At 52.4% G+C, this 13,810-nt stretch overlaps 1 protein-coding gene across 9 annotated transcripts in view; it reads left to right on the forward strand.

The window, feature by feature from the left end:
* Window positions 1–13,810, forward strand: part of MYO15B (myosin XVB) — a 31,321-nt gene that overhangs the window by 3,371 nt on the left and 14,140 nt on the right. For 5 of the 9 annotated variants that reach the window (XR_012130873.1, XM_073235919.1, XM_073235921.1 and 2 more), the window contains exons 5-23: window positions 62–158; window positions 419–522; window positions 693–756; window positions 926–1,039; window positions 1,214–1,375; window positions 1,937–2,050; window positions 2,173–2,231; window positions 2,308–2,440; window positions 3,168–3,263; window positions 3,490–3,621; window positions 5,379–5,504; window positions 9,291–9,368; window positions 9,588–9,703; window positions 9,788–9,836; window positions 9,980–10,104; window positions 10,518–10,635; window positions 10,888–11,051; window positions 12,893–12,986; window positions 13,656–13,712. Coding sequence is in view for 8 of the 9 variants with exons in the window: in XM_073235919.1 (XP_073092020.1) it covers window positions 62–158; window positions 419–522; window positions 693–756; window positions 926–1,039; window positions 1,214–1,375; window positions 1,937–2,050; window positions 2,173–2,231; window positions 2,308–2,440; window positions 3,168–3,263; window positions 3,490–3,621; window positions 5,379–5,504; window positions 9,291–9,368; window positions 9,588–9,703; window positions 9,788–9,836; window positions 9,980–10,104; window positions 10,518–10,635; window positions 10,888–11,051; window positions 12,893–12,986; window positions 13,656–13,712 (2,002 nt within the window). In the remaining variant the exon portion in view is untranslated. The remainder of the gene's footprint in view (window positions 1–61; window positions 159–418; window positions 523–692; window positions 757–925; window positions 1,040–1,213; window positions 1,376–1,936; window positions 2,051–2,172; window positions 2,232–2,307; window positions 2,441–3,167; window positions 3,264–3,489; window positions 3,622–5,378; window positions 5,505–9,290; window positions 9,369–9,587; window positions 9,704–9,787; window positions 9,837–9,979; window positions 10,105–10,517; window positions 10,636–10,887; window positions 11,052–12,892; window positions 12,987–13,655; window positions 13,713–13,810) is intronic. The other 4 variants (XM_073235920.1, XM_073235922.1, XM_073235923.1 and 1 more) reach the window with 4 other exon arrangements.

Consider the following 13,810-nt stretch of genomic DNA (forward strand, 5'->3'; position numbering starts at 1 on the left):
CTCAGTGGGGTTGTCCTATGGGCCCCTGCCTGGAGACCCTGCCAGCCCCTCCCTCCTCCAGCGGGCACAGCGGCTCAGGGAAGACAGAAGCTGCTAAAAAGATAGTGCTGCTCCTGAGCGGCCTGCAGCAGGAGCAGACGGGGGGCAGCGGATGCCAGGTGAGGGCCATTTGGCCGTTTCCCAGGGACCCAGGAAGGACCTCCCTTCTCCTTGGGGCCAGGAGTGTGGTCTTCAGGCCTCTGGCTTCTCCTCAGGGGCAGCCCTAGGTGTTGCCTCGTGTGAGAGTGGGGTGGGGTGCAATGGGACTGGCCCCTCCGTGGACCAGCAGTCCCCAGGCACAGGATGCCCTCAGCTAGGATGCCTGATTGTGAGGCACCCCTGCCACTCCCAGGGATGTCTGAATGCCCCTCCCATACAGCTGAACAATGTGCTGCATGTGCTCAGCAGCTTTGGCCACGCCAAGACAGTCCTCAATGCCAATGCCAGCCGCTTTGGCCAGGTTTTATGCCTCGGCCTGCAGCAGTGAGTAATGGGGGTCCAGGTGGGCACAGGGGGCACCCGTGATCAGTGCCCCTTCCTGGGAACCTGAGGCTGCTGCCCTTGGGTCCAGCACGTGGTGGGTCCCATTCTGAGTGGGGCCCCTGGGCTGCATCCACTCTGGCACCCTCACCTGCAGTGTCCTATGCCCACAGTGGGGTCATCCTGGGAGTTTCTGTGTCACATTATCTGCTCGAGACCTCAAGGGTGGTGTTCCAGGTAAGACCCACCCTGCTGCTCACCTCCCAGAGTAGGAAAGGAAAGAGGGAGGAACCCCTGTAGGGGGCTGTGGTTCCTGAGCCCCCAGGTCTTCCCCAGGACGTGTCCTTGCTCCCCTGGGCACAGGACTAGGCCACTGCTCCCCCTAAGCCAGTCCTTCTCCCCCAAGGCCCAGGCTGAGCGGAGCTTCCATGTGTTTTACGAGCTGCTGGCCGGGCTGGACCCTGTGAAATGGGAGCAGCTCTCCCTGCAGGGGCCGGAGACCTACTACTACCTCAACCAGGTGGGGCAGAGCCCACTCGGTGCTGGGGGACAGGGCCTGCCTCCAGAAGGGTCTTGGCACAGAGGCTGAGGAGGAGCTAGAGCAGAGGGAGGCTGAGGGTGAGGGGGCAGGACCTGGAGTTGAGCAAGGCTCTGGGTGGTGGGCCTGCCTCCTCACCGTCGCTGGGCTCTGCAGGGCCAGGCCTGCAGGCTCCAGGGCAAGGAGGACGCTCAGGACTTCTCAGGGCTGCTGAAGGCCCTGCAGGCGCTGGGCTTGTGTCCCGAGGAGCTGACCGCAATCTGGGCCATGCTGGCCACCATCCTGCACCTGGGCAACATCTGCTTCTCCTCTACAGAGGTGGGCTCCCCCTGTGGGCAGGGGCCAAGAGGGGCACTGGATCAGTTGTGGCTTGTTTGCATAATCAAGACAGCAATTAGACCCCAAACACCTGTAGGTAGAGACTCCAGAGGCCCGGGCTTCACAGCTGTCCTGGAAAGCAGGCGGTCCCCATCACAGGGACAGGAACAACGCACTTGGGATCCTCTGCACCCAGGCCAGCGCCTGTTCCGCTAAGCTGCCACCCTAAGGATAGCCGCCACTAACTGAGCAGCTGTTACACACCTGGCCCTGTGTAAATCACTTTACATGTGTTTCCTAATTCTGTTCTCACGACAGTGCTGTAACATCAGGGTCATTTTTCCCCTTTAACAATAAGGCAGTGGAAACCCTGAGAGGGAGACACTTGCTAGATCCGGGCAGCTAGTGAAGGGGTGCAGTCAGGACATGCACTCAGAGCCCCACACTCCGAGCCTGCTCACCTGCCCGGATCTCCCTTTGGGTAGCAGGGCAGCTTGTGGGCAAAGTAACGTCCCAGAGGACAGAGGCTGTCCACAGCATAGCTCTCCCTCCTCTGTCCAGCGGGAGTCCCAGGAGGTTGCTGCTGTGTCCAGCTGGGCCGAGATCCACACGGCAGCCCGGCTGCTGCTGGTGCCACCTGAGCACCTGGAGCGGACTGTCACCAGGAGGGTCATGGTGAGCCCGAGGGTCCTGAGGAGATGGGGGCCCCACCCTAGCCACCTGCAGGCTTCATGAGCACCCGTGTGGATCTTGAGCTTGATGGTCCACATACATGCAGGGCCCTCCTCTGCCCTCAGGAGACACCCTATGGCTGGGTCTGGAGATCCCTGCCCATGGAAAGCGCCATCGATGCCAGGTGGTCCTGCGGGCAAGAGAGGGCCTCAGCCAGCTCTGGCAGCCTGCTGCATGTGGCTCACTCACCATGCCCACAGGGACACCCTGGCCAAGGCCCTGTACTCGAGGCTCTTCACTTGGCTGTTGAGAAGGACCAACGTGCAGCTGGCACCACCTGGGGAGGGAGAGAGCACGGACACCGTCACAGTCGTGGATGTCTATGGCTTTGAGGTCACCCTTGGTGTAGGCCCCAGGACAGGGTGCCCACCTCATCCTGGTTGTTTCTGGGGACCCCAGCTCCAGCTCTCCCTGGGGGCACTTGTGAGCTGTTTGCTACCTGGCCTTTAGATGGCCCAAGAAATGGCTGCGTGTTCTGTGGGTGTAGCCATTCTGCCCTGCTCTGTCCAGTCCTCACATTGCCTCTGGAGAGTTCTGTCCTGCTTGGCCATGCAGAGTCTCACAGGACCTTCTAAGACAGCAAAAGAGAGACCCTAGATTGGGTCTGCCCACAGCCTCACCTGTAATCCCTACAGGAAGAATGCTGGAAGGCTTCTTGGAGGCAGCAGTCTGGAGCCTTGCTCATGAGGATGTGGGGTTCTGATAGTCAGCAAACTAGGTCATAGGATAAGGTACTTTCCAGACTATAGGATGGCTATGAAGAAGCCTGAAGGCTCAAAGCCATGCTGAGGCAGAGGGCAGGGGTGTGGCCTGCTACAGGGAGGCCTGACCATGGCTGGGCAGGACTGAGGCAGCCTGAACACTGTGCCAGGGCCTTTGGACTTGACCCTGTAGGCTGCAGCATCAGCCTTGGGGCACCAGTTCTCCCTGAGTTTCTGGTGAGAATGCAGCAGCCCTGGGGGAAGGGGAAGCAGGGCACCAGTCCTGTGTGCCGGCCCTGCATACCTACCCATGCCTCTGCCTTGTGTGGGTGCCCACCTCCCTGCCCATGTGCCCCCAGGCACTGCAGGTGAATAGCCTGGAGCAGCTGTGCAACAATCTCGCCAGTGAGCGCCTGCAGCTCTTCTCTAACCAGCTGCTGCTGGCCCAGGAGGAGGTAAAGGGCACCTGGGCATGCATGTGGCAGGAGGCACCCAGGCACTTCCCAGAGCAGAGGGCACTGAATGAGCGCTCTGCCCCAAAGCTCCCTTGCCCTGGGCCATCTCGGTCCTCTGAGCCTCATTTCACTCATCTGTAGGAAGGGAGGGCCATTCCTGCTCTGGCTCAGACGAGGCCCCCCACGAATGTGGGTGGGCTCTGTAAACAATGCTGACTGTTTCCAGGAGGCCTGTCGGCAGGAGTCGCTGCCTTGGATTCCCATCTCCCAGCCTCCGCGCGAGTCCTGCTTGGACCTCCTGGTAGACCAGCCCCACAGCCTCCTGAGGATCCTGGACGCCCAGACATGGCTGTCGCAGGTGAGCCCCAGCGGTGGGGACAAGGAAAGGGGGCCCTAGTGGCCAGGCAGGGAGCAGTGGAGGCTCTCAGGGGAGCAAAAGCTGATGGGATCCAAGGACCCTGCCCGCAGCCCCTCAGCGTCGCTTGGGGAAGCAGTGGCCAAACTGGGTTTAAATCCTGTCTCTGGTGATCTTGAGCAAGATACTGTACCTCTCTGAGGGTCCTCAAGTCCTGGCTGCAGAAGGGGGGCAGTAGTGATGGGTAGTGGGGGGCAAAGTGGTGGGGGCTGTGCTGGGCTCATGTGGGGCTTGCGAGGGGCCCTCAGGCCTCTGGCCAGCAGGGGGCAGCCTCAGGGCCTTGGGGCATCCATTCCACAGATACTCATTGACTGCCTCCACCCCCAACCTAAATAACTCCCCTGTTACTCTCCAGCCTGTCCTGTACTTTATATTTTTATAACAATTGTGTCCACATGCAGTTACAGTATATTTATTCATTGACTTTCTCCCGAGCTAGGCTGAGCTCCATAAAGGCTGGGTCCTCCTCTGAAGGGTTCTCACCTTAACTGCAGTGCCAAGGGTTCACTTAATGTTGAATGAATGAGTGAATGAATGAATGAATGAATGAATATGTGTATCAGGAACTGTGTTAGGGATAAAAGGTGAGCCAAAATAGACCCAGTCCCTTCCTCTTAGAGCCTGCAATGTAGCAGGAGAGAAATGTTATCAATATGGAGAATTGAATATGAAATCACACCCATATGGCTCCACAGGTGGGTATGCAGGGCCACAAGCCCAGGCAGAGCTGGGCCTTCTCTGAGATCTAGGGTAGTATAAGCTTAATATATCATGACCCCAGATATACGATGACCTCGTTTTTTCCCATTCAGAGGTTAAAAATGAAGGATGAAAAATAATGGTAAAATAGTAAAACATGGTAATATTTCATTGCTCAATATAATGTTAATATAAAAAGCATTAATATATAATAAATACTAACATATCATAACCACATATAGTTATACATAATGTATGACAGTCATACATATTTGAAATCTTTTACTAGGTAAACACAGTGTGTTAATTCATAAATGATTGCTTTTCTTGATTCACATTTCATAAAGTCTTATCAGAGCTTGTCCCAGGCGTCTCTGGCACCTCAGGGCCGCCTTTGGAACCACCCAGCCTGGGTGTCCAGAGCTCCACAGCACCACTTAGGTTTCCAGTATTTAAAAACAGCACTTTCGTGTCTGTGTTGGGCGTTCACCCTGGAATTGTGATCCCAAGCAGCTTGTTCCCATTTAGGTAACATTCAGGCAGGTTTCCCGTGGGCATTTGTTTTGTATGTTCCTTAGCTCCGTAAAGTAAGCTCTTATTGGGCTGCTTGTTTACAGTGTCTTTGGAAGACTCATCTAGAAACACCTGTGATTGAGAGCTTGCACTCCCAGGAGAGGTTGCTACCTCTGTCTTACAGTCTCCCCGGCCCCCTTTCTTTTACATGACTTTATCAGATGTCTCTAAGCTGCCAAATCTTATATTGACTGAGCAAGGCTACTGTGTCTTTCTAAAATAGCACTTAGTTGTTCAAAACTATCACTGGGAAAGAGCACGCCCTTTATAAGGACTCAGATATGGAGTGACCCTTCCTGTCTGAGGAAGAAGTTTGGGGAACAAAGCCAACCTCACCTTATGCTCAATGTCTTTGGTCACTGGGGACCTGGGGAGGTCAGGGGAGCAGCATGTGCAAAGGCCTGAGGGAAGCTTGTCCCACTTACCAGGCCACGGACCACACCTTCCTCCAGAAGTGCCACTATCACCATGGCGGTCACCCGTGCTATGCCAAGCCCCAGCTGCCCCTTCCTGTCTTCACCGTGAGGCATTACGCTGGGACTGTCACCTACCAGGTATCAGTAAGGGTGATGTGAACCTGGTGTCCCCTCCCAGAGCTGAGTCACACCTGACAGGTGAGAGGAGTAGGTGAGGGGAGGCCCCTTCCAACGCTTGGCCATCTGTCCCTACCTGGGCGCTCGGCCTCACCCAGTTCTGAGGGTGATGTATCGAGTTCTGGATGACATTTTAGGGTGGGGTGAGTCGAGTCCTGGGGACTCTTCAGGCCAAGAGGGGCAGAGCATGCTCGTGGGACCTGGCTCTGATGACTTCAGGCAGTCTACTTTTCTTTCTGAGCCTCCATTTCCTCATCTGTAAAATGGGAATGGGAATCTGCCCTATAGCATTATCTTGAGGATTAAATGCAGTAATATGGAAATGGCTGGGCAGATGCCTGACATATACCAAGTGTTTCACTGAACTGACTTTCCTGTCTTCCGTCTGAGTTACACAGTGACTGCACACTGGCCAGGTGTGCTGAGGGGAGCAGCTTGGTATAAAGGGCAGGACCGAGTGACTGGTTTAAAGTAGGGCAAGTCAGGTAAGGCTTCCTGGAGGAGGCCACATGCTCTGGTTGCAGAAGAAAACATACAAACTACGCAGGAGTCATGCAAACAAGGAACACACGGACTATATGTCAATTATACTTTAACAAGAATACAATCACATCTAAAACAGAAAGAAACCTGGAGGAGATTGAATAAAGGAAACTGAAACTATATTGAAGATCATAAAAGACTTAAAAAGGAAGAAACCATGGACAGCTACATGTAAGAGAATGAAACTGGATTATTGTCTCACCCCATACACAAAAGTAGACTCAAAATGGATCAAAGACCTGAATGTAAGTCATGAAACCATAAAACTCTTAGAAAAAAATATAGGCAAAAATCTCTTGGACATAAACATGAGCAACTTCTTTATGAACATGTCTCCCCAGGCAAGGGAAACAAAAGCAAAAATGAACAAGTGGGACTATATCAAACTAAAAAGCTTCTGTACAGCAAAGGACACCATCAGTAGAACATAAAGACATCCTACAGTATGGGAGAATATATTTGTAAATGACATATCTGATAAGGGGTTGACATGCAAATTATATAAACAGCTCACGCACCTCAACAAACAAAAAGCAAATAAGCCAACTAAAAAATGGGCAGAGGAGCTGAACAGACATTTCTCCAAAGAAGAAATTCAGATGGCCAACAGGCACATGAAAAGATGCTCCACATCACTAATCATCAGAGAAATGCAAATAAAACCACAATGAGATATCACCTCACACCAGTCAGGATGGCCAGCATCCAAAAGACAAACAACAAAAAATGTTGGTGAGGATGCGGAGAAAGGGGAACCCTCCAACACTGCTGGTGGGAATGTAAACTAGTTCAACCACTGTGGAAAGCAGTATGGAGGTTCCTCAAAAAACTCAATATAGAAATACCATTTGATCCAGGAATTCCACTCCTAGGAATTTACCCTAAGAATGCAGCAGCCCAATTTGAAAAAGACAGATGCACCCCTATGTTTATCACAGCACTATTTACAATAGCCAAGAAATGGAAGCAACCTAAGTGTCCATCAGTAGATGAATGAATAAAGAAGATGTGGTACATATACACAATGGAATATTCAGCCATAAGAAGAAAACAAATCCTACCATTTGTAACAACATGGATGGAGCTGGGGGTATTATACTCAGTGAAATAAGCCAGGCAGAGAAAGACAAGTACCAAATGATTTCACTTATCTGTGCAGTATAAGAACAAAGCAAAAACTGAAGGAACAAAACAGCAGCAGAATCACAGAACCCAAGAATGGACTAATAGTTACCAAAGGGAAAGGGACTGGGGAGGGTGGGTGAGAAGGGAGGGATAAGGGGGGAAAAGGGGCATAATGGTAGCACACATAATGTAGGGAGGGGGACACGGGAAAGGCAGTATATACAGAGAAGACAAGTGATGATTCTACAGCATCTTACTACGCTGATGGACAGTGACTGTAATGGGGTATGTGGGGGGGACTTGATAATGGGGGAGTCTAATAACCATAATGTAGTTCAAGTAATTGTACATTAATGATACCAAAATTAAAAAATGAAGAGACCAGCCCTGTTCCTACTGGGGAGTCCTAACATTGTTCCTTCTCTCCCTAGTTCATCTAGAAAACCAACACAGCTGCAGACAATACCCCAATGGGGTTTTTATGGGAAGAGGAACAGGTTGTGACAAAACTATTTGGAAGGATTATCAAGAAAAGAAATGTGTAAGAATAGCCAATAAAATACTTAAAAGCAAAGGAATATGGAGAAATTTGCCTGCCAGATTTTAAAATATATTTTAAAGCTCTAGTAATTAAAAGAGTATGGTGTTGGTAAGGAACAAGCCCCTCTGTGGACAGAATTAAGAGCCCTATGACAGACTCAAAAGCATGTAAAGGAACTAGGTATGAGACTGAGGCAGGCTTTTAAAAACTGGTAAAATATACATAACATAAAATGTGCCATTTTAGCCATCTATAGCATACAATTCAGGGGCTTTAAGTACATATACAGTTGTGTAACCATCGCGATTCCAGAACTTTTTCATCATCCCAAACAGAAATTGTCCCCATTAAACACTAACTCCCCAGCCCTTGGTAATCTAATCTACTTTCTGTCTCTAGAAATTTGCCTATTCTCGGTGCTCATATAAGTGGAGTCTTACACACACACACACACACAATCCTTTGGTGTGTGACACTGCACTAAGCATAACGTTTCCAAGGTTCATCAATATTGCAGCAAGTGTCAGAATTTTATGACTGAAGAATCTTCCATTGTGTGGATAGACCACATTTTGTTTATCATTCATTAGTTGGTGGACACGTGAATTGTTTCCATGGCTTTTGTGAATAATGCTGCTGTACATGTGGGTGCACAAGTATCTCTTCGGGTTTCTGCCTTAAATTCTTTTGGATATCTACCTAGGGGTGGAACTGCTGGGTCCTATGGTAATTCTGTTTACCTTTTTGAGAATCCATCAAACTGTTTTCCTCAGTGGCTGCACCCTTTTATATTCCCACCAGCAGTGTATCAGAGCTCCAGTTTCTCCACATCCTTACCAATACTTGTCATTGTCCATTTTTTAAATTATAGTCATCCTAGTGGGTGTGAAGTGATATCTCACTGTGGATTTGATCTGAATTTCGCTAACGTCTAGTGACGTTGCACATCTTCTATGTGCTTCTTGGCCATTTGTGTATCTTTGGAAAAATGCCTCTTCGAGTCCCTTGCCCACTTTTGAATTGGCTTGTTTTTTCTTGATACGTTGTAGGAGTTCTTTACATAACCTGGATATTAATCCCGTATCTGATATGTGATATTCTCTTGCAGTCTGTGGGTGGCTTTTTACTCTCTTAAGAGTGTCGTTTGCTGCACACAAGTATTTCATTTTTATGAAATCCAGTTTATCTCTGTTTCGTTTGTTGTCTGTGCTTCTGGTTGTCGTAGTCAGGAAATCATGCCAAGTCCAATGTCATAAAACTTTTTCCCTATGTTTTCTTCCAAACTTTTTATAGTTTTAGGTCTTACATTTATGCCTTTGATCCATTCGTTTTGAGTTAATTTTTGTGTAAGGTGTGAGATAAGAGTCCAACTTCATTCTTTTGCATGTGGATTTCCAGTTTTCCCAGCACCCTTAGTTGAAGAAACAACGGTGGCCTCCTAAGTCCGTGGGAAGCGGCTGGATGGACAAAGGGCTGGGCCTCCCCACCCAGACCTCTCTCCTTGGCCTCCCCTCCCCTCCCCACATTGTCTCTTGCAGGTTCACAAGTTTTTAGACAGAAATAGGGACCATCTGGACCCCGCCGCTGTGGAAATGCTTGCCCAGAGCCAGCTCCAGGTGCCGCTGTCAGCCCTCTTGGGCCTCCTCCTCCACACTTGCCCCCATTCTGTCCTCACCTGGACGCTGTTGCCCAAGGGGCTCACCCTTAAGCCCCTGGCACCTCAGACCGTGGGCTGAGCTTGCCAGGCTGGCCCACCCTGGTTGCTGGGTTGGGGGGCAGGCTGGGCTGTGAACAGGGCCGGGAGGCCAGCCAGCTCAGCCCTTCTCACCCCACAGCTGGTAGGCAGCCTATTCCAGGAAGCAGAGCCCCAGGCCGCAAGTGAGCTCAGCAAACCCACCCTGGCCTCTCATTTCCAGCGGTCCCTAGAGGACCTCATAGCTCAGCTGGGCAGGTGAGAAGAGTGCCCCCATATTCGACCCTGGGGAGTTGAGTTGGGGAGCCGGTCTGTGGCCAGGTGACGCCCGCTCCCACCCAGCAGGAGTCATGTCCACGTCGTCCAGTGTCTCAGCCCCAACCCTGGAAAGGTGAGCTCCCCCCGCACCTGGCCCCAGAGCCCTCCCACCCGTCCTGCCCTTCCCAGCCCCCTGCCCTCCTCTGCTGGGCCTTGCACTCCCCGCAGCGGTAAGCCCTTCAACTCCGGTCCCTTGGCTCTGCCCCATGGCCACAGCTTCCCAACCTCTTTGATGTGGGACATGTGGCAGAGCAGTTGCACCGGGCGGGCACCCTGGAGGCCGTGTATACCCGCAGTGCCAACTTCCCTGTGCGCCTGGCCTTCCAGACCTTCCTGGCCAGGTAGAGCTCCAGGAGGGGTCGGCTGAGGGAATGGGCACCTCAGGGCCAGGACTCCCAAGGCAGGCCCCCTGGAGTGGATGGCAGACTTGGGGTTCCTTCAGGGTGGAGATGGACCCACTTTCCCAGGGGCCCAGGGCCTGCATGCACCACTCCCTCCTTTGCCTCTTCTCCCCCTTCTCTCCCTCCTCCCCTTTGCTTTCACTACCCCTAAACCTCCACCCCTGAAGACCTTCTGTATTCATGCACCCCTCCTCTATTCAGCAAACTTCTTTGGGTGCCTGGCACATAGTAGGTGCTTTCCAAATCTTTGTTGAATGACTTAGGGACGGCATAGACACTGAGGGGCTCAAACCCATTTGGACGGAGAGCCTTACTGTGCTTATCCCTACCTTGGCTCTCTGTCCTGGGGGCAGGTTCCGGGCCTTGGGGACACAGGGACAGGGAAAGCTCTCGGACCGGGAGAGGTGTGGTGCCATCCTGAACCAGGTGCTGGGGGCTGAGTCGCCCCTCTGTCACCTTGGAGCCACCCAGGTGGGTGTGTGGAGAGAGGCAGGCATGGCTGGAAAGGGAGAGGAGCATTCTAGAACAAGCTTAGGATTTCGTGGTCCTTCTGGGTGGTGCAGAAATGGAGCGGGGCTGGGGTGGCAGGTGCCCTGGGAACCCCAAAAGAATAGATTGTCTGGCTCGAAGAGAGGATGCGAGGCCCCAGGAGAAGAGCAGGGTAGGCCTCTGCCCCCTGGCACCCATGCCTGGCCTGCCTCTGGCCCACGCCTCTGCCCCCAGGTCCTGCTGCAGGAGCTGGGCTGGCAGTGGCTGGAGCGGCACTGGGCACAGCAGTGCTCCCAGGCCCTGCTCACCCTGCACCGCAGCCTCCGTGCCTGCATCTCCCACCAGCGCCTCCGCCTCCTGCCCCGCATGCAGGCTCAAGTGCGTGGACTCCAGGCCAGGTCTGCAGGGGTCGGGTGAGAATGTGGGCCTCCTCGAGGTGGAGGGGCAGGTCTGCCTGCCCCAGTGCCATCCATCAGCACTGGACTCTTCTTGACCACGTCTTGCCTTTACCTGCGCAGTCTGCCTGGAGACCCCCAATCCCAAGATGCTCGTTACCTGCCAAGGCTGCCCAAACCTGTGGGCTTGCCTCTTTCTTTGAGTGTTTTCTTTCCTAGTCTGTTCTCCACTCTGCATCAAGAGGGACTTTTTAAAAGCATGCATCAGGTTGACGAGGCCCTGGCTCTCTCTCCAGCCTCTTTTCGGCCAGACTTTTACAGTCTGGGGTCTGGGTACTCCTGGTCCCTCCCCTCCTCACCTCACAGCATGTCTGCTCATTCACCCACCAGCTGTTGGTTGGGCTTCTCCATCTCCCCTAGGCCAGACATGGGGCTCCCAGGCTAGCTGGGAAGTTGGGTGTAGACTGTAACCAGCTGCCAAGCACCCCAAAGGTGATGATTAAAGTGCCGAGAGCAAAGTGACAGCTATAGACAACAGAGAAGCCTCCAGAGAGGGGGCCCCCTTCGCCACCACCTGCCTCCAGAATGCTTTCCCCACCACCAGGATCTCCATGCCCGTTACAGTTGCCCACCCTCCCCTCCCTCCCACCCCCGGCTCTCTCCAGTCTACTTGCTGTCTCTATGAACCTGCCTGCTCCACATATTTCATAAGTGGACTCAAAAACCATTTCCTCTTAAGTCTGACTTATTGCCCTAAGCGTAGTGTTTTCAAGGCTCGACCCTATTGTAATGTGTGTCGCAACTTCATTTTTTTATGCCTGAATGATGTTCCATTGTATGGATACATCACATTTCGTTTATCCACTCATCTGTCAATGCACATTTGGATTGTTTCCACCTTTTGGATTTTGTGAAGCAGGCCGCTAGGGACATAAATGTACAAGTAGCTGTTCCAGTCTCTGCTTTCAATTCATTTGGGTCTTTTATATCTAAGAGTGGAATCGCTGTTCATATGGTAAATCAAGGTTTGTCTTTTTGAGGAGTAGCCTCAGACGGTTTCCCAGAGCAGCCACACCGTTTTACAGTCCCAGCATGTATGAAGGCTCCAGTTTCTCTACATCCTTGCCAATACTTGTCATTTTCCACTTTTTGAATTATAGTAATCCTAGTGGGGGTGAAGTGGCATCTCATTGTGGTTTTGATTTGCATTTCTCTAATGACTGATGATGTTGAATAGAGCATCTTTTATGTATTTGTTCACCACTTACGTATCTTTTTGGGGGAAGTATTTCTTTTGGAGAAATACCCATTCTAGTCATCTGCTTGCTTTTTAATTACAAACTTTTTGTAGTCATGTTTGAGTTGTAGGAGTTCTTTATGTATCCTGAATATTAAACCCTTACCAAATGTGTTATTTGCAAATGGTCTCCCATTCTCTGGGTTGTATTTCCACTCTTTTGATAGTGTCCGTTGATGCATAAAAGCTCTACATTTATTTTAAATGGCTACTGCTCAGGACTCCCTCACTGAAAAGTCTCGTCTTTCTGACATATGGAAAATTCTCAAAGATGTTATCTCCACCACAATCTCTCATTAAATTTCCAGTGATGCCGTTTTTCATTTGTGGAAGTGCTGCTTCTAATAATATGCCCGACCCTATTCCAATAATGTGCCCGACCCCTCTGCTAAACAGATTATTGATTTGCATGTTCTTTCAAAGTGTCCTGTCCTTTCCCCAGTGCTTCTTTTAAGTACTGGAGGGCTGCATTAGTGCAGTTTTTACATTCATGGCTTGGCTTGGAGGACTTGTTTGGACTCCTCGTCACCCCCTTTCCCGCTTCCAGGAAGCGGTACCTCCGGCGGAGGGCAGCTCTGGGACAGCTGAGCACCATTCTGCTGGCCGCCCGGCCCGTGCTCTGGAGGCGGCAGAGACGGCAGGTGAAGCGTTTGGGTGGGGCTGCTGCATGGGCAGCTCCGGGTAGAAGCCAGGCAGCCTTAGTGGCCAAGTTGCCAAGTCCTGACAGTGTCCACCCTCCGAGCCCAACTGCACAAGGACCAAGGCCCCGGGAGATCGTTGCTGGTTGGGCTCTTCCCACTTCTCTCTGCCTGACCAGGGCAGACTGGGGCCTCCAGGAGGTCATTGCCTTCCTTTATCCCTGCCCATTCCCAGGGCCTCCCCTCCTGTCTGCCTGGGGTGCCTTCTCATCCCCTCCAGCCCTCCCTTGGGGTCCACCGTCTCTTTTCTCCTCCCTGATGACTCCCATTGGAGGGCCATAAAGCAGCTCAAAGGTCGGTGCCCACATACTGCTCCCCTCGTTGGCTCCTCCCTGGCTGGACTTTGTCCCTTAGGATCATTCCTTCCCTTCTTCCTGCCCTCTTCCTGGTACCCTGGCAGACGGGCAGACGCCCAGAGCGCTAAGGCTGGTGCGGGCTCTGGAGGGCTGAGGGCAGGCAACTTGCCCCTTCGGGTCTGTGCTTGTTCCTCGGCTGCTGCTGGGCCCCGGGCGCGGGAGCGGGCAGCTGAACTGCTGAGCCCGGGAGGAGCCACGAGGGGGCTCCTGGTGACCCCTCACCAGGCATCAGCTCTTTCTGTGTTTCTCCCAACAGATTGGGCATTGGCGTGGCTGGCACAGCAGTGGGGCCTCCGAGGAAGTGCCGAGCATGGTAGGTGGCCAGCAAGCTGGAGGGTGTCCTCTGGGTTGGGACCTGCCAAACCTGCATGGTTTGAGGGGCAGCATGGGCTCTCAGGATACTGCCATGGG

This window comes from Manis javanica, chromosome 4, assembly GCF_040802235.1.
Source record: "Manis javanica isolate MJ-LG chromosome 4, MJ_LKY, whole genome shotgun sequence".
Classification (NCBI taxonomy): domain Eukaryota; kingdom Metazoa; phylum Chordata; class Mammalia; order Pholidota; family Manidae; genus Manis; species Manis javanica.